Below are 18,211 nucleotides of genomic sequence, written 5' to 3' on the forward strand. Positions count from 1 at the left end.
ATGCACACAGATCTAACACGGGAATAGAAACAGAACCCTGGGGTGCAAGGTGACAGTGTTATAAATTGTGCACTAAGCCACCTTGCCAACAATATTTCAGATCCAGTCTTCAGATTCAGCCAGACTTTTCTGGAATGTCATAAACCCCAAGATCAGATCATAATGCTGTGTGAATAATACACAATGGTACACACTTAAAGCATAGACCAGGCATCACTAAATGAGGGCTCGTGGTCTGGATCCCAACCGAGTAACAGTTCTATCTGAGCCTGTGATGCTTTTCTGATAAATGAGAGAAATCAATAAAACCAATCAACGTATTTTGACAGAGTGAGTGGAAGAACCAGAACCAAAAGCATGACATACTGAAGCATAGCAATTGGCTACCACTAAAGTAGGGAGAAAAGTGGGGAAAAATCCAAAAAACTTCAGACCTTGACCTCAAAGAAAATTTCACTGACCGGACCTTTTTTAATTTTACCCCTGGCATAGAACTTGGGTTTTCGTACTTACACAAACGTATTAGAAAAGGCTAGCAATTCTTACTCATAAAAAGTCAGCTGATTGAACAAGTCAGCAGATGAAATGGAGACAGAATCCAGGCAAAATTGCTTCCAATGTTTTTTTTTCCAAATTCCACTGTTCCAATAATTTTTTTTTTATAGTTGACATGAATGACTTGTTGAATGTCTGATCAGGGGATCTCGATCCAGGAACACTACGCTTGCCTAGAATTTCCCTGGTTGCTGTTTTATGGTGTTTTGTGTTCTGTAGTTATGGAGCCCTTTTTGGTTTTTATGACACATAAAGCTTTGTTACGTGTTTCCCTTTACTTTTTTATTTTGGAAAATTTTGGTTTTACCAGCTTTGGAAAAAAAAAAAAAAACTTGACGTTTTGTCAATTGTTTTCTTACGTCTTTTGTTTTCATTTACGCAATTGGAATGTCAATCTGAGCCAACTTTCAGGCCTGGTTTTTCCCCCCCATCAATGTGAGGAGTTAGGTTTCAAGACATTATAATTTGTTGTAGTGAGGCTTATTTGTGAATTATAGTCAAGCATTGTCAGGAATTGTAAATCTGAAATGCAAAAACAAAGAGTCATGGAAATCTAGAACTTCACCTCGTTTTTGTGAAGTTCTATATGAAGAACACATAGACATTGACTATAAAAAGTCTCCGTTTAAAATGCCAGGTTTTAAGCAATTAAGCAACTGCCAGAATTAAGCAATCACATTAATACTTGTTAAATAGAAGTCAGTACACACCTGCCAACATTTAAAGTGCCTTTGATTAACCTCAAATAAAGCTCAGCTGTTCTAGTAGGCTTTTCCTGACATTTTCCTAGTCACATCTTACAGCAAAAGCCAAGTTCTGCAAAGAGCTTCCAAGAAAATCGAAGGGATCCAACTGTTAAAAGGTATCAGTCAGGAGAATGCTGCAAAAGAATTTCCAAGATATAGATATATCATGGAACACAGTGAAGACAGTCATCATCAAGTGGAGAAAATATGGCCCAACAGTGACATTACCAAGAACTGGACGTCCCTCCAAAATTGATGAAAACGTGAGAAGAAAACTGGTCAGGGAGGCTGCAGCAACAACAACGGAGATGCAGGAATTTCTGGCAAGTACTGGCTGTGTAGTACATGTGACAACAATCTGTAGTATTCTTCATATGTCTGGACCATGAGGTAGGGTGAAGAAAAACATCCAAGCCCGGCAAAATTTTTGCAAACACACATTTGAAGTCTCTCAAAAGCATGTGAGAAATGTGTAATGGTCTGATGAAAACAAGGTTAAACTTTTTGTCCATAATTCTAAATAGGTATGTTTGGCGCAAAAATCAATACAGCAACACCAGAACAACAGAACACCATTCCCACAGTGAAGCATGGTGGTGGAGGCATCACCCCAGGTTTGGAGCGTTTTTGGAAAAAAAAGAACACCCTAAAATGTGCTAATGCGATAGACTCCTACCCCAAAAGATGGGTGTTGTAAATACAATTAAAAGGTGCTTCAAGAAGAAAATATTAGTTTAAAAGTGTGCGTATTCAAAATCAATAAACAGTTTTTTCACTTCCATAAAAGATTTGAGTTTATTGTTCAATTAAGCTGTACAGGTTATAAGTCAAAAGGTGGAAAAACAAAAATCCTGGGGGCGATTTGCGTAGAAAAAGAAAAATCCTGGGGGCTTGTTCACGATTTCGAATGTTTTAAATAATTTCAGTCTTAATGTTGGAGGAAAAAAAAAAAGTCAAGAAAGCAGTGTTACATAAATGTTCGACCCGAATTTATCCCAATTATCTACAGCATCCACAGTTCCACAGAAGACAGACTGACACAGACTGACCTAATTAGCTTAAGAAAAAAAAAAAAGAAAAAAGGCATAATCGCAGGTGTTCTTGCATAAGACTGGCTCGACATGAGCTCGCTTCCTCTATAAATCAATTAGCGAGCCATTCTGCCTTTGAAAACAAGTGATTAAGGGCTGCGCGGCGAAGGACGAGGGCAGCTTTGATTCTCTGTCACTCAGACGCTAATCCATAATCCGCAGATCCACACTGACCTGCAACAGCACGGAACGGAAGGGAGAAGGCGAACGAGAGAGTGAAAGAACTCGCTCCTCCTCATTAATGTCCATAATGACTGTGATCAATCTTCCAGTCATCTCGAGAACACACACACACACAGGATGAAGGACGGAGCTAAATGAGACAGTGAGACACACCGGTCCTCTGCCCTGCTTCATTTACAAGTTTATCCTCACTGTCCTTTCTGGGGAAAAAAAAAAGGGGCAAGCTGTCAGTCTCATCGCTTTAATTACAGTACGTCGAATTAAAATCTCCTCTGTCTTCGTTAGTATGCGCGGTACTCCACAATTCCCTCGAGTTCTGATTATGTTTCCTCCGTGATGCTGGATTAATACATTTAATTAAAATGATTAGGGCCCAATATGTGTTGCCGTGAAGACAGGCCCAGGAAGTCCTCCTTCCTTTCAAATAAGTGTCGAAAAAGGAGATTTGATCGCTTTTTTCTATTCCCTTAATTTCTGATGTAGATGTCCGTGTGGGTTTAGATACTTATTTAAGCATGTCTGTTCATACAGCTCACCATAAATTCTAGTGATGGAATGACCAGGGGTTACGCGATACGATATTATCACGGTGCCGATTCCAGTTGTATTGCGATTCTGGGAGCATCACAATTTTATTAATATCACGATTTAATGTCCAAATTTTTTTTCTTAGATTTTGTCCCAATCCTAAGCAAACTTTGCAAATAATTTGCTCCTACCACATGGGACTCAGTGCTGCCTGCTAATCTGTGAATAATTCAGAACACAAGCTGTAGGATTATAGAAGAATAAAAAAACATTCAGATTTTTTTACGTAAAATGCAAAAATATCTAGTTTATGGCGAATATAAAGTTTTGGCGATAAGATCTGTTCTGTAAAAGCCGACGTTAGGCAGCTTGGACGCTGTGCGAACACTAGGGATGGGAATCGAAAACCGGTTCTTGTTGAGAACCGGTTCCCAGTGTTTCAATTCCTCAGAATTCCCTTAACGATTCCAGTGGGCACGAATGACGTCATCACGCACATTGCCTAACTTACGCACATTGCGTAGCTTACGCTCAGTCAATAGTAAGCATGGCGCCTAAGCGGAACAAACGCTCAAAAATCTGGTTGTATTTCACCCACAAACATGAAAATAGGGCAACTTGCAATACTTGCAAGTATTACAATACTAGCGTAGATATTTCCTCAAAGGGAGGAAATACCACTAACATGCTAAAACATTTGCACACACAGCATGCAATAACTATAAAAGAATGTTAAGGGAATCGATAAAGAATCGAATCGTTAAGCAGAATCGAAAATGGAATTGGAATCGTAAAAATCGTATCAATTCCCATCCCTAGCGAACACTATACTGCAGTACAGTAAATTGGGTGCTCAGATGCAGCTTGTGCATCCATGTCTCTTTCTTTATTTCTTTATATACTCCCCTGCTACATTAATCCAGTGCTTCATTAGTGTTGGATATTATGCTGCACAATCAAAGCAGAAAGTTCTCTCAGGACGCCAGAGCTACCTGCTTCACCTCTAAAACCCCGGCCTCCCAGGAACTCCTTTAAAATGGCTTGAAGCGAGGTCAGGGCTGTCAGGAAGGGTGCGTCTTTTCTGCAAGCTGGCGACAAAGTTATCTGCCGCGCGTTCCACTCGCTGAATGTTCACGGGAAGGACTGCAGCGGGCTCCGAGCCACCTCGGCCACGGATCGTCATTCACAGATGTTGTAAGGCATTCTTCAAAACGTTCGCACTGTTCAAATGTTTTACTGCGGCCTCATCACCGTACTGTGCTTAAAAGTCTTCTGTAAATGTCAATCAGATATACGCCTTCTTTCAAGAGAGATTTCTTCTTTACACACAAGTCCGCGTTCACTCAAATGCCCCTCATATATTACAACATTCGTCCAATAAAGGATTCCTTGACCAGAACTGGAACAGAACTGGAGAGCTAAATTTCCTGTCAGAGCTTTGCTTTTGCTGCTGACTGTGCAACATTCATTTGTCTAAAATATTTACCAGATGTACATCTTTGAAGAAAAAGAAGCTGTCAAATGAACTGCACAGTTTCAACACCAAACCCTCCAAATCAGCCAAGACATGTTTGATTACTGGAGCTACAGAAGGAATATATAATCATCAAGATTCAGGCCATACCTCCAAACTCAGTAAGACTGAAACTATGACCATTGCTGTAAAGTTTCAACTTTATTATGCTGCACAATGATGCAAAGAAGCGCAATTTAGACCCCAAATATGTCAAAATTAAATCCAACTATCCATCCATTTTCAGTACTGCTTGTCCGTTGTGGAGTTGTCGGGGTCCTGGGGCTTATCCCAGGGATGACGCCACGTCATCAGAGACTCACACACACACGAAACGCAGTCTGGAAATGACAGGGCATGTCTTTGGACTGTCGGAGGAAACCAGAGTACCCGGAGGAAACCCACAGAGCATGGGGAGAAGATGAAAACTCGGGGGATGAGATTCTAACCCCCAACCCTGGAGGTATAAGGTAAGATATTGTGAACAGAAATGTGGCACTAGGACCAACTTACAACTGTTGAACAACAAGCTGAAAGTTGTCTCACGTGTCTTCGCTCGCTCTCAATCGAAACCCCTTTCTATCTTACTCATTATTCTCCATCTCTCTCTCTCTCTCTCTCTCTCTCACTTTCCCTCTGTATTGTACAGCTGTCAGAGCTGGCGTTGCTCCCTTGACAATCTGCTCTTTAATAGCTAATATCAGGGTACATTTCCTGCGGCACTGGAGTGGAACTGAGGGATGGCGACAGGGCTGTGGGCACATCTCTCTGACACACACTCACATACTCACAGAGAGAGAGAGAGAGAGAGAGAGAGAGAGAGAGGAAGCACAGACGGCTGCTGACTCATCTTCTAATCTATAGCAACAACCTTGCTGTCCTCTGTGCATCGCACTGGAACTGGAAGGCACACACACATACACACACAAACACATATATACACACACACACACACACACACACACACACACATTTTGCTTATACGCACCTTCGCACTCCGTTTATGTGTTTAAAAGTCGGAGCTCCCGCAGCAATAACTGTTTTCGTTTCCTCGGTGAGAAAATAAGAGCGGAGCGTTTGGCTCGGGTTTGAACGAAGTGATCTTAAATAACAACAATAAAAAAGAATCGTATTCTAATCGCATTCGTATTCTTTTAATTAAATGGGTTTTGCACCTGGCGGCTCATTTAGAGAACATCCATAAATTATCTTTATTTCACGCAGATGCGAATGGAAAGGTATTTATATACTTGGCATGGGTACTGCCCATGTTAACATTGTACTCAAACATTTCTACACTTTGTAGTTTATTACACAAAGAAACAACATACTTTCTGACATTGGTCATTGGTAGGTCAGTGATGGGACACTGGTACGTCTTGGGTCGAGGCCGGACATTGGTTCCCTGCCAATACACCAAAACCCAACACAAGTCAGTGCTGGTCCCTAGAGCTGGATGTGCCAAATCAAAATTACACAGAAAACATTTTTTCCCCCCCAAAGGAGAGCAGCAAGAAGAAGAACCTTTTAGAACTTCACAGACTTGGCTCGGAAACACGATCTTCCGATCGTCCAGAGGAAGCAAGTTTGATCCCGACTGATGCCACAGCCATCTGTAGCTGGGAGTCTAGGGAGCAGATTGGCAGTGCTCTCAGGGAGAGAAGAGGCCTGGCATACCCACACTCTCACATCAATCATAGCAACATTAGTGGATCGTGGGTGTCACACGGCCTGACCATGTGAAAGTCTTTGCCCTCCCTGGGTGCCTTAAGGGCTACGACCAAATTAGAGAGCAAATCAGGCAAAACTGCCCTCTAACAAATAAAAAAATATATATTAATATACAATATTAGATATTTCCATCCATCCATGGACCCCTATAGTCCAACTAGGGACTGTGGAGGCCAATGTATTTCTTCCCATTTTGTATGACCGTGGCAGGACCTCCGCTCAACATTTACACTCGCACACATTTGGAAACACCAATTAGCCTGAACTGGATGTCTTTCGATGTGGGAGGAAACCAGAGAACCTGGAGGAAACCCACCAAACATGGGGAGAAGATGCAAACTCCATGCACAACCAAGGCAGGAATCGAACCCAGGACCTGGAGGTGTAAAGGGACGGTGCTAACCACTAAGCCATTATAGGTATTAGATATAAGATGTTTATAGTATTAGACATTTAAAATAATAGTGTCTTTTTTCTTTCCATAATTTTTCTTTTTTTTCCCTTTTTTTGGTCAAACTCATACAGCATGATGTATCTAGTTAAAAAAAAAATAATAATAAATGAAAACATTATGCCATCAAAAAGTGTGTTAAGTGACGATTTATAGCAATTTTTTGTTAGTATTTTTATTTTCATTATCATCTTTATCTAATCTAGTTTAATAAATAGGATAGGGCGGAATAGTGGTGTAGTTGTTAGCACTGTGGCCTTGCACCTCCAGGGTCGGGGTTTGATTTGAGTTTGCATGTTCTCTCCGTGCTTGGTGGGTTCCCTCCAGGTTGTCCGGTTTCCAAACTGATGTTCCCCAAATTGTCTGTAGTGTGTGAATGACAATCGGGCGTCGAGCTAGCAACCCAAACCCTTAAATAACTGCCATAGAACGGACGGCTATATCTCCAGGGTGGGGAGGATCTCTCTTGCACCATGCGCCCGATTTAAGTCCTGTTTTCATGGCTTAATCATTACAAATGGACTATAAAACATTAGTGACCAGCAATGTTTGTCTAAGAATATTTTCCTTATGCCTGTGCTTAAAAGTACTATAAAGGGCATAAACACTGCACTTCGGGTTTGACATGTATACACAAATTTTTGGAAAACACAAGGATGCGTTTTTTTCAGGAGATGGTGCTTGCATCATTATAAAGGAACACGGTCTTGTTGTTTGGTTTGGTTTTGGAGAAGACAGAAGGATTTCAGCCACTGCAGAAAATGAGCCAAGAAACTGTTAAAATGTTTTAGAGCTGATTCACCCAATCACAGTCTGTGCTCATGCATTAAGTTTGACATTTTCATGAGAACTCTTTGTACGGAATCTGCTATAAATGAAACGATTTTAAATATTTAATCAAAGCCTTTGATTTATGCTTGTTTTGCTTTTTTCGTCTCGCCTAAATTTTTACTGCTTTATTTCTCTAAACACGCTGCATGTTTCACGCTGGTAATGACCTACGCTTTCTCTTCCAGAGAACAAAACGTAAACTCAAGGAGGTTTTTCAAAACCATTAAAAAAGATTGGAAAAGGGCTTGAGTACAAGCTGGTGTAGAACTCAGGCCACGTGTAGTGTGCCTCCACAGCGACCCTCTAGTAGTGATCTATAACAGAGAAGAACCTGGAAGGAACTTTAACTGTGCTGCTGTGATGAAAGCAACGTGATTAAGAAGAGGTGTAAAGATCATCGGTCTTCCTCGTTTGCATGGAAGACTATCCATGTGTGCTTCCTGTTATTTAAATAGACAAAACGGCAATACCATTAGTAGCACTTTTTGTTTCTGCACAGGTTCACCTGTTTGATGAACAGTCTACAGGCAGATCAGAATTGTCTCTCGGAGTTCTGTTTAGCCATCGTTTCCTAAGCCAATCGAGTACTGGTGATCCCCAGCCGGAGGTCTAGAGAGAGCTGATTGGCCGAGCTCTCTCAGAGGGGAGGGATGAGAGGTACTCGGTGCTCCCACATTAATCACGGCTCTACAGCCAATCAGGGGTGTCTGTGAGCTCACGCAAGCGGAAGAAGCGGATAGCGCTGTCCTCCGAGTGTGTTACGCCACTCCCGATGGTGCGCGAGAAAAGCAAGGTTGTTATTATTACTATTATGCAAATTACCTCAAAATTGAAAAGGGCGGCGCTGGATGACCCTACACCCAATATCCAATGACCTAGGTCTCGGTCTGTAAGGTCATTTTAGAGAAGAAAAAGAAAAAGAAAAGGCCAACCCGAAACAATAAACCTCCGGCGCTTTGTTCACGCACCGTGAAACCCCCTAAATATAAATGTTAGCCCTGCACCGGTGACCTCTGACCCTGTCTACTCTCTGCTTTTTATTCCTGTCCCTGGCCAAGTGCCAATCTGACTTCAGCTAATTCGCCTTTCTGCCGCCACCGCTATTCATCTCTGTCACCTCTGCGCATTAATATTCATCAGCGACTGGCATTCTGACAAACAAATGTGTGCGCCGCTGAGGCTGGAGAGGAGAGAAGTGGGGGATCATCTGGCTTGAGGCACGCCTGCTTTTCCCTGCCAGCTGTGTGCCATCCTGTACACCGTGCGATTTCGAGCTGTGTGCCCTCTTTTGTTTAGAGCTCTTATTAACAGGAGCGCCAGCGACGACTGCAGGTGATAAATGGAGAGACGCTTTCGCTTCGCATGCTGGGAGAACGGTGTTCAGCATATCAAATATATTACAGAGAAGGGAAGAGAAAGCCAGGAAAAGATAAGACAAGATAGAAGAAACAATAAGAAAAACAAGAAGAGAAGAGAGGAGAAGTGAGGAGAAAATAAGAGATGGGAACAAGAAATGAGAAAAGAGGAGAAAAGATGAGAATGGAAAAGAAGAGAAGAAATGAGATGAGAACAATTAAGAGAGAGGACAAGAGACGAGAAGAAATGAAAAAAGAGGAGAAAAGGACAAGAAAGAGATAATAGATTAAATGAGAAGAGAAGTGATGCAAAGAGAACAGAACGAGAAACAGATAAGTAGGGATGAGAAGGGATACGAAAATAAGAAATAAGATGAGAAGAGAACACAAGAGAAGAACACAAAGGACATGAGTTGAGTAGAGAGGAAAAGGGATGAAATGAGAAGGGAACAGAACAGAAGCGAAACGATGTAAAAAGAAAAGAGAAGGGATGAGAAGGGAAGAGCGAAGAGAGGACAAAAGAGGAGAACATGAGATACAAGAACAACTTAAAAGGAAAAAAGGGGGCGTAAAGTACAGTAATTGTTGGCATACAGTAGGATATGTGGTAGAAGAAGAAGTTGTCTTATTGCCCGCTCATGGAGAGGAACCTGAGGAACTTCAGATGATCCTAACTGATACTCCACTCCTTCACACTTCTGCTGCTGTCTCTCCTCTTCGTCTTCTTCTGATCCAAACTGCATCAGATTAAACTTCCAGTTTGGACTCGAGTTCTGACGAGCAGGATGTTGTTAACGCAAACTAATTTACGACCTCGAGTAGATTTTATCCAGAAACTGCAGCCTAACACCTCTCCCATAAAAAGCGCCATCAAACTGTTGCAGGTGTTCGAGTAGAAATAGACGTCGTCAGAGTACGAGATGGAGCTCTTAAGCCTGAACGGGCAGATCAAAAAAACACAACGCGCAGTAAATTACGGCTCCAGAACCAGTTCCAGACACATGCTGTGTGTTGCAAAGTTCCCGAAAAGTGCTTACGTACACAGTTTCAGTCCAGGGAGCTTAGCGTGATCCAGCTGGGGCACAACGCCAACCTGAGATTTATGAATAAACCCCCGATGTAAAGAGGCCGTCTGGGTACAGTTAAAAAAAATATATGGAATTCGGCATAATTGCATGAAGAAGCTGGTTGGCCCAGTGTGTGAGGAGCGTGTTTATATAGAGAGTATTATTAAATATAGACATTGTTTTACTTAAAATCCTGTTTCTACTGTAACAGCAAATGGAATCGTAAGCCATTTCAAAAAGCACAAAGGATTATGTGGGATTTATCACAAGGAACGCCAACTCTGCCCCACACATTACCACCGAATTACATTACATAAGCACTGGCTTGTGAAGTGTGTCAGGTTTGATTCTAAATAATAGTAAAAAATAGAACAACGACCTAATGACCTCATTAACAAGACCAGATGGGTGTAATTATGATCAGATGATGTCACTATTAAAATGTGTGGTCCTGCACCAGATATAAAGAAAATGAATCATCTATCTAAACAAATCTGGTTTCTTTCCCAAATTTTGGGCAAGAATCAATCAGGGTTTGGTTCTTAAAAAGAAAAAAATTAAAAGAATATGGCGTAACAAGACGCACAGAGAACGAGGCAGTGTGTGAAAATCAGTAATGCTCACCATGACACTAACAGATACCAGGAGATGAAGCAAATGAAGAAAGCGCATAAGGGTGGTAAAAGGCACAATTTCGTCAAAATTGTTTGGGTGATTTCAGTGTAATTTTGCAAAAGTTTTTTGTATTTTGTATTTTTTTGGCAAAAAGCAACAAATCCATTTTCCGCATGGACAAAATCAGCCTGCAGTTGTGTTTATAGTTATTTAAGTATGCGGTTTAATATTGCTAATATGATGATGTATTATAGTCCATGCTCAATGCTGAGCGGTCGGAACAGACGAGAGGGAAAATGAGGTTGCTGCTGAGGTTGTTACGTACATAAACAACCAAATCTTTTAACTGTATCTTTAGGCACTTTGCAGCCCGTCATAGTAAAACATTCCTGTTCCTATTTCTTCAATTAAATGCGATTAAATTTAATTTAATATGAAAAAATGAGGGGGCTCAGCAGTAACCCTACTGGTGGTTTTGCTTGATGATGCTTATTGCTTTGGGATACAAAGTCAAGAAAAATCAATCACACTCTCTAAATCCTCTTTCAAACCACATCGGTTCATCACCACTTTCAACATACAAACATACTATTTTCATTTCCAAGCTGTTGTTGTTTTAAAGATGAAGGAAGGTGGTCTACAATGATGAAAGAAATGCTTCATTATGTAGCAAAATGTCCCTGATGCTAAACTAAAAAAACCCTTCATCTGCTTCCAGCACCTAGACAAAAGAGTGAGATGGAAAAGTCCTTGCAGCTGGATGGATTTCATGCACATGTTCTTTTCGCTACTTATCCAGGAATATTCCATTCAACCCTTTTCGTGGCTTATTTGGTTTACTTTTGTTTTACGACTTCTAAATTATGTCATTTGTCAGTTTGTATTCCAATAAACAATAAAATAATAAAGCCCCAAAACCCTTCCTAGGCTTGTGGCTCCTCCTATGTACATGAGTTTAAATCTCACCCAGCCTATAACGTTTCCTTTTCATTTCAGATTCATTTAAATTTTACACCTTTTTTCATTTGAACACTTATTGCTTAGTCTCGGACCAATCCCTACCTCTGTCATTTACATATTGTTCTTGAACACCATCATTTTATCTTAATTTTATTTATTACTAAGCAGGAGGTCTAATTTGCTTGTTGGCCTTGGATATTGACAAACAAAGTAATAAACGCTAACAAGAAATTAAAACTTACTGCAGAACATTACACAAGGAAATGATCGTGAATAATGGAATCCATTAAAATTAAATAACGCATATGCAGACTTTAATGAATGGTTATAAATAAAGGATATAAAAGCTATAGCCGGTCGTGAAATCCCTTAACCAACCCGTATAATACAATATGAAATGATAAAATATTTATAATATGGTGATAAATTAAAATAACATTCTCGGTTTTAAAAAGAAATAAAATCCACGGACCACCAACGACCCAGAGTCCGGCCCATAATCCTCAAGTGCTTAATCATTTCATCTTTCAACTGTAGGTCACTTTAAATTAAAGCAGTGGATTCATCAGACCAGGCCATCTTTTATTGCTCCAGGGTCAAGTTCTGATTCTCTGTTGCACCCTCTGTTGTAGGAGCTTTCTCCTGGGGGATTGGGACTGAGGTCAGCATAAGCACTCTGACCGGTCTGCAGCTACCCATAAGACCCATAAAACGGCAAGCTGCATGTGTGTTCTGACACCTTTCCATCAGAAAGTCTTACAGTAGCTCTTCTGTGGGATCGGACCAGACGGGCTAGCCTTTACTGACCTCAAGGCATCAGCAAGCCTTGGCTACTCTTGACCCTAAAACCCATTTATCAATTGTTCATCCTTGGGCCACTTTTGGCAGCCATTGGCTTAGTGGTTAGCATTGTTGCTTTGCACCTCTGTTGCCTTGCATCTCTAGGTCCTTGGTTCAATTCCTGCCGCTGGGTCTGTGTGCATGGAGTTTGCATATTCCCTCCGTGCTTGGTGGATTTTCTCTGGGATGTCCTTTTTCCACCCACAGTCCAAAGACAAGCAGATTAAACTAATTAGCATTCCCAACCAGCCCTTAGTGTGTGTGAATGCTTGTGGAAATGTTGTACGGAGGTCACACCATGGTCATAAAATTTGAAGACAATGGTAATCACCACTGGCCACCATTGGACCAGTTGGACTACAGAGGTTCCTAGATGGATGGATGGGCAACTTTAAGTAGGTATGAACAGTGTATACCAGGAACAGGCCTCGAAGAGCTGAGTCAAAATGTCAAAATCACTTAGATCCTTATGGTTGCCCATTTCTTTTCTGCTTGCACCACATCCACTTTGAGAACTGACTGCCTACTTTCAGCCTAACCCTTGACAGGTGCGAATGTTGCACAGTTTGTGTACAGGGTTAGGGCACGGGGAAAGCCATGAAATGGCTGGTACAAACAGGGTTAAGGGACTTGATTAAGAGTTCAACAGTAACTGCTTGGTGGACCCGAAGTTTAAACTGCCAAGCTTCTGATCAGTAACTCAGATCTCTAACCCCTCTTATCACCTGTACATAATCAATAATCAATATTTTTCCTTTTCCCTTGCAGTGGTTTTAATATTAGGTCTTTTAATATTAAGTTATAACATATAAAATTTTCTCTCTTGACATTACCAAGACCAAAAAATGAAGCTGGTTGGAAAAATCATAGTTCTCCATCCTTTCCATAAGGGAAAACTGTTACAAAGTGCTGGAACTGGAGCGTCATTCCAAAAATACTAAACATCTCCTCAAAGCCAACTTCAGTGTCTCAGTGACACCGTGTTGGCGCTCACCATTGAAGTCCCTGTGTAAGATATTACTGTAGAAATGACAGAACGAAACCTTGCTGGAAAACTAATCGACACCTTCTGGTCAATCAGACGCAAATGTTCAACAGATGTGCAGATGTGTTAAAGTTGCTAACTGGCACCAAAATGTGAGGTTTTAATGGATTCTTCATGTCGTTTAAGTGTTGGGAGTTAAAGCAGTGTAGTTTCAATACATATTTGTGTACGGAAAGATCGCTTATTCGCAAAATCTCATGCAATATTTATTATTATTATTAAGTTCTAACCCAAAGGGAACCTGATGGTTAAGGCAGTTATTTGCTTGCAAACATATCAAACTCCTACCTTTTATCTCTGTGGTGCTCAGGGGAGCAGAAGGTGAGAGGTTCTTTTCAGGCTCCTTCCTGTTTTCCCTCATTACCGCAGAGCTTTTCTGCTTGCACTTGGGTACTTCTAGAGATTTAAGCTTCTTGGCATGCTTGGTGCCTTTGTAGTGGGACAGCGCTTGGCTCTGAGAAAGAAACAGAACCAAGATAGAGACAGAAATGGAAAGACAAAAAGTTAGCCATATAAAGTGGTGGTAAAAAAAAAACATCTCAGAACCACAAACCAACTGTAAGAGTCATGGATGGGAAATCTGGACTCGGTCAGATCCTGATCCCATCAAAAGAAACAAACAACTTCGTTTTGCCTAGAGGAACTGAGGAACCGAGGACGACAGGAAACCCTCTCTAAGCTGGGATGTCATTTCAAGTCAGTCCAAATCTGCCTTCAAAAGGTTTCACTAGGCTTTCTCAAACTCGTAAATCTCTCTCGGAATTGTCTGAATGATTTTCAGGTTACAGAAAGGGTCGCATTTGAGTGAATGCTGAAAAAAAAAAAGGGTATAAGGCAAGGGAAGAAAGAAAGTGCAGCTGTGCTGGAGGGGATTGTGTTCACAACGTCTTACTTTCAAATAGTGCATTATAACAAGTCAGCAAAAGCCATATGCACATGGGTTACATTCTAAACCCATAGTGCACATGAGTTACATTCTAAACGCATGTGGAGTTTTGTTCCAGTAGTTACATCAACCGACATAGACAACTCACGTCAAGTAAATATTATCATAATTAGTTTTAGATAGATCCATTATCAGATTATCAGTGTACTCAATACTCTTCAATCTCATTGACTTTACACAACTGCATATACCTATATATCAGCATATATTTATATTTGAGGACATAAGGACAATCAAAATAGATAAAGAAAATGGATTAAGAACTGTCCAACAAGAATGGTGCTGAACCATGAACTTCATGGAATGCTTGGTGAAGTTGTTTTGTAAAAAAATGGACAGAAGGAATCAGAGCTACAGTATGTTTAACAGTGTAAGTAAGAGAATTTCCTCGATGAGAATTCACAGGAATGTACTGTATGTTTGTAAGAAAACCACTTATTAGTGACACTAAATAGAAAAAAAGGCATCAGGTTGCTAGATTGGACTTTGTAGCAATGGAAAAAGGTCATGTGGTCTGCTGAGTCCAGGTTGACCCTACTCCAGAGGGATGGGCGCGTCAGGGGAAGTTGGGAAGCGCATGAAGCGATGCTTCCATCATTCATAGTGGCCACTGTACAAGCCTCTGGAGGTAGTGTTGCTTCAGTGGGTCATGTCTCGGCTCAGCAAGGTTATGTGGCAATAAAAAAATTCAGCTGACGACCTTACTGTTCTGAATCACCAGGTTATCACATATATGGAGTTTTTCTTTCCTTAAGAATTGGGTATATTTCAAAACTCAAATTGTGAAAGGTTGGTTCTGGGGGCAAGGGGAATCATTTTCACACATGACTTAACCACCAAAGTGTGCACCATAATAAAAGGTAAAATAGTAAGTAACTGCAATGAATACAAAGTAATGTGCATTTCCAGAACCATTTTTGCATTTTCCGCCTTGGGAATATTTAGTAATAAATTTATTTATGCATTGTACTTGACACCGTCATGCATAACTCAGGGAATTAAATATAAAATCCAAGGCAGGATCATGCAAAAAAATAATGACATTTTCATTATTAAAAGTCAAGTCCAATTTGTTTTCCTAAATTGATCCTGTTATAGTTTTTTTCCTTTGTTCGTTGTACAAACCTTTAGACAAATACATGAGGTTTATTCCCTATCTACACAGCAAGGACCCAGGATTATTATTAATGCAGTATCACTGGCACTGTCAGTGCCTCCTAACAACAAGTGACATCCGAATTCACCTTTAGAGCCAGGATTATTATGATTCGCTTGGACAGGGACTCAGAGAGAAACAGTCGTCTGCCCTTGTTTACTTGAATGTGTTTGCCCATCCCACTGTCTGTCATTGCCTGCGGTGGAAAATAAGGATAAATAAGACCTCTGTCAGTTCGCTGACAAGCCGAGACAGGAGTGTGAGGAGCGCTCTCCCTTACTGACTGGCATGCGGATGTCTAAACATGCACTCGCATAAATATTTCACTTACTTCTTCTATCTTCTTCTGACAACCAGTATTCACATGGCCTCTAACTATAGTTTAGTTTTTGTATCCTGTTTTATGTTCGATTTCATAAGTGCTTATAAAAACAGTCTGGGTTTTGAACCCGAATGAGTCAATGAACTCCACGGTTCTTGAACTTCACTCGGATGAAACGTTGGAACGACAAATACACAAACCTGAATCTCATTTATTATTACTGTGAGAATTTTATTTTTTTTGCAATTGCTTAAATGTAGTGGTGTGGTTTTTAATCGAGGCAGCACAGTGGTATAATGGTAAGCACTGAGGCCTCGCACCTCCAGGGTTTAGAGTCCGATTGTGCCTCAGGTGGTTCTCCCCAGGTACTTTGGTTACCTCTGACAAATAAGCAGGGTAGGCTAATTGGCATTTCTAAGTTGCTTTTGTGCCCTGTGATGGACTGGCACCCCATACAGGGTGTACCCCGGTTAGTGCCCTGGCATAGGCTCCGGGTCAACCACAACCCTTACAGGATAAGCAGTACAGAGAATGAGTAAGTAAGTGGTTTAATTGCATTTAGGGCTGCAACTAAGGATTATTTTGATAATCGATTAGTTGGCCGATTATGTTTTCGATTAATCGATTAATCGAATAAAACCTAACCGCTTCTTTAATTTGATATTTCGCTTATAACTATTTTTAAAAAAAATCTGGGTATTATTTATGTATAAAAATAAAAATTTTAAAATGCAAAATCCTCATATAGAGTTTAATAATCTTTGATTTTGACATTTTAAACCTTAAATGAAATGTAATATATAATATATACAGTATACATATAGTGTGGCGTGGGCGGGGCGGCGGCTGACGACCAGCATGCCTTGCGGGAATGTCGGTGTGTTCAACGTGATGGGGAAAGGTGTTTGGGTAAGTGGCTTTGGCCCTGTTGTGTTTGAGGGGGTGCCGCTGCGCGAGGCCGAGCGCGCTGAGCCCATAATGGCGGCACATCGCGGCGAAAGAGCCGAGCGACCGCCCGCAGTTCAGTGGCGCTTGGTAGGTGAACCTAGCCGGGGACAGGGCTACCCGTCGCGGCTAGGCCTCGACACCGCTTCCGAGATTCCGCGACAACGCCGAGGCCAGGGACCGCCGGACTACCGCTTCAACGTTCTCAGGCCTGAGGGACAGCGTACACCAGCAGCCGCTAAACTAGTGCCGGGTGGACGGTGGGGGAGCCCCGCGGGGCTTTACATCGACTGTGTGCCGGACGGCGTCTTACTGCGGGCGCTCGTGGACACCGGCTCCACTGTTTCCCACGGGTTGTGGAAATGTGAACCGCTCATCGCCAGACAGAAGGGCCCCACCCAGCGCTCGCGGGCACCGCTGCAAGACTTTTGGGTGGGGGCACCTATGGGGCGAATGGGCGTGGACACTCAGCCAGCTCGGCTCTCCGATGTCATCTACCGGGTGCGGTTGGCAGGGCGGGCACGAGTTTTGCTCCACCGGGACCGTCTTGCGTCTTACCAGCCGCACGCCGGCGAGACATCGAACTCTGTGGAGGCCGGACCGCCTTAGGACTATTCGCGTTCATCCCTCACCTGCCAAAGGACGCCGGCGTTCCCACCGCCAGCGCCGACCGAATGTCGGTGTGTTCACCGTGATGGGGAAAGGTGTTTGGGTAAGTGGCTTCGGCCCTGTTGTGTTTGAGGGGGTGTGTGACGTGTGAAATGTGCTCCAGTTCAAGCTGACGCTGAAATGGATGTAGGCTCCTGAGTGAAGGTGCTGCTCATGCCTTACATGCTGTGTGCTTAATAAAGTACTCCCAGCCATTGCATTGGGTAGCAAATAAGCTCACTCGTCTCTCCACCATCCTTCCCGGCGTAGAAACGCTACAATATATATATATATATATATATATATATATATATATATATATATATATATATATATAGTTTAAAAAATACACTGATATATTCATTGGTTAGGTGTAAACAGCTAAAATAATGTAATTTTGTATAATAAAACTATGTATGCATAAGTAAAACCACAGTAAATTACAAGTTAACTTTGTAGTGGACTATAAAAAAAACTGTAGAAATGCAAAAAGCTAATAGTCACAAATATACTGTTATTTGCATTCGCTGAAAACCACAACAATCACTAAATGTAATATTCTACTGTTATTCGCACCGTGTAATTTAAGCTAATCTAAAGTAGAGCCATTTAACTAATCACTATTGCTCATGAGGTGATTGCGCAATGTGATGTTAGCGAGTAGCACGTGAACAGATCTAGCG

At 41.6% G+C, this 18,211-nt stretch overlaps 1 protein-coding gene across 1 annotated transcript in view; it reads right to left on the bottom strand.

Moving 5' to 3' along the window:
• Window positions 1–18,211, bottom strand: part of znf385d (zinc finger protein 385D) — a 79,342-nt gene that overhangs the window by 10,695 nt on the left and 50,436 nt on the right. Inside the window, exon 4 of the mRNA XM_053487492.1 lies at window positions 13,800–13,965. Coding sequence (XP_053343467.1) covers window positions 13,800–13,965 — 166 coding nt within the window. The remainder of the gene's footprint in view (window positions 1–13,799; window positions 13,966–18,211) is intronic.

Source organism: Clarias gariepinus, chromosome 26 (assembly GCF_024256425.1).
Source record: "Clarias gariepinus isolate MV-2021 ecotype Netherlands chromosome 26, CGAR_prim_01v2, whole genome shotgun sequence".
NCBI lineage: Eukaryota > Metazoa > Chordata > Actinopteri > Siluriformes > Clariidae > Clarias > Clarias gariepinus.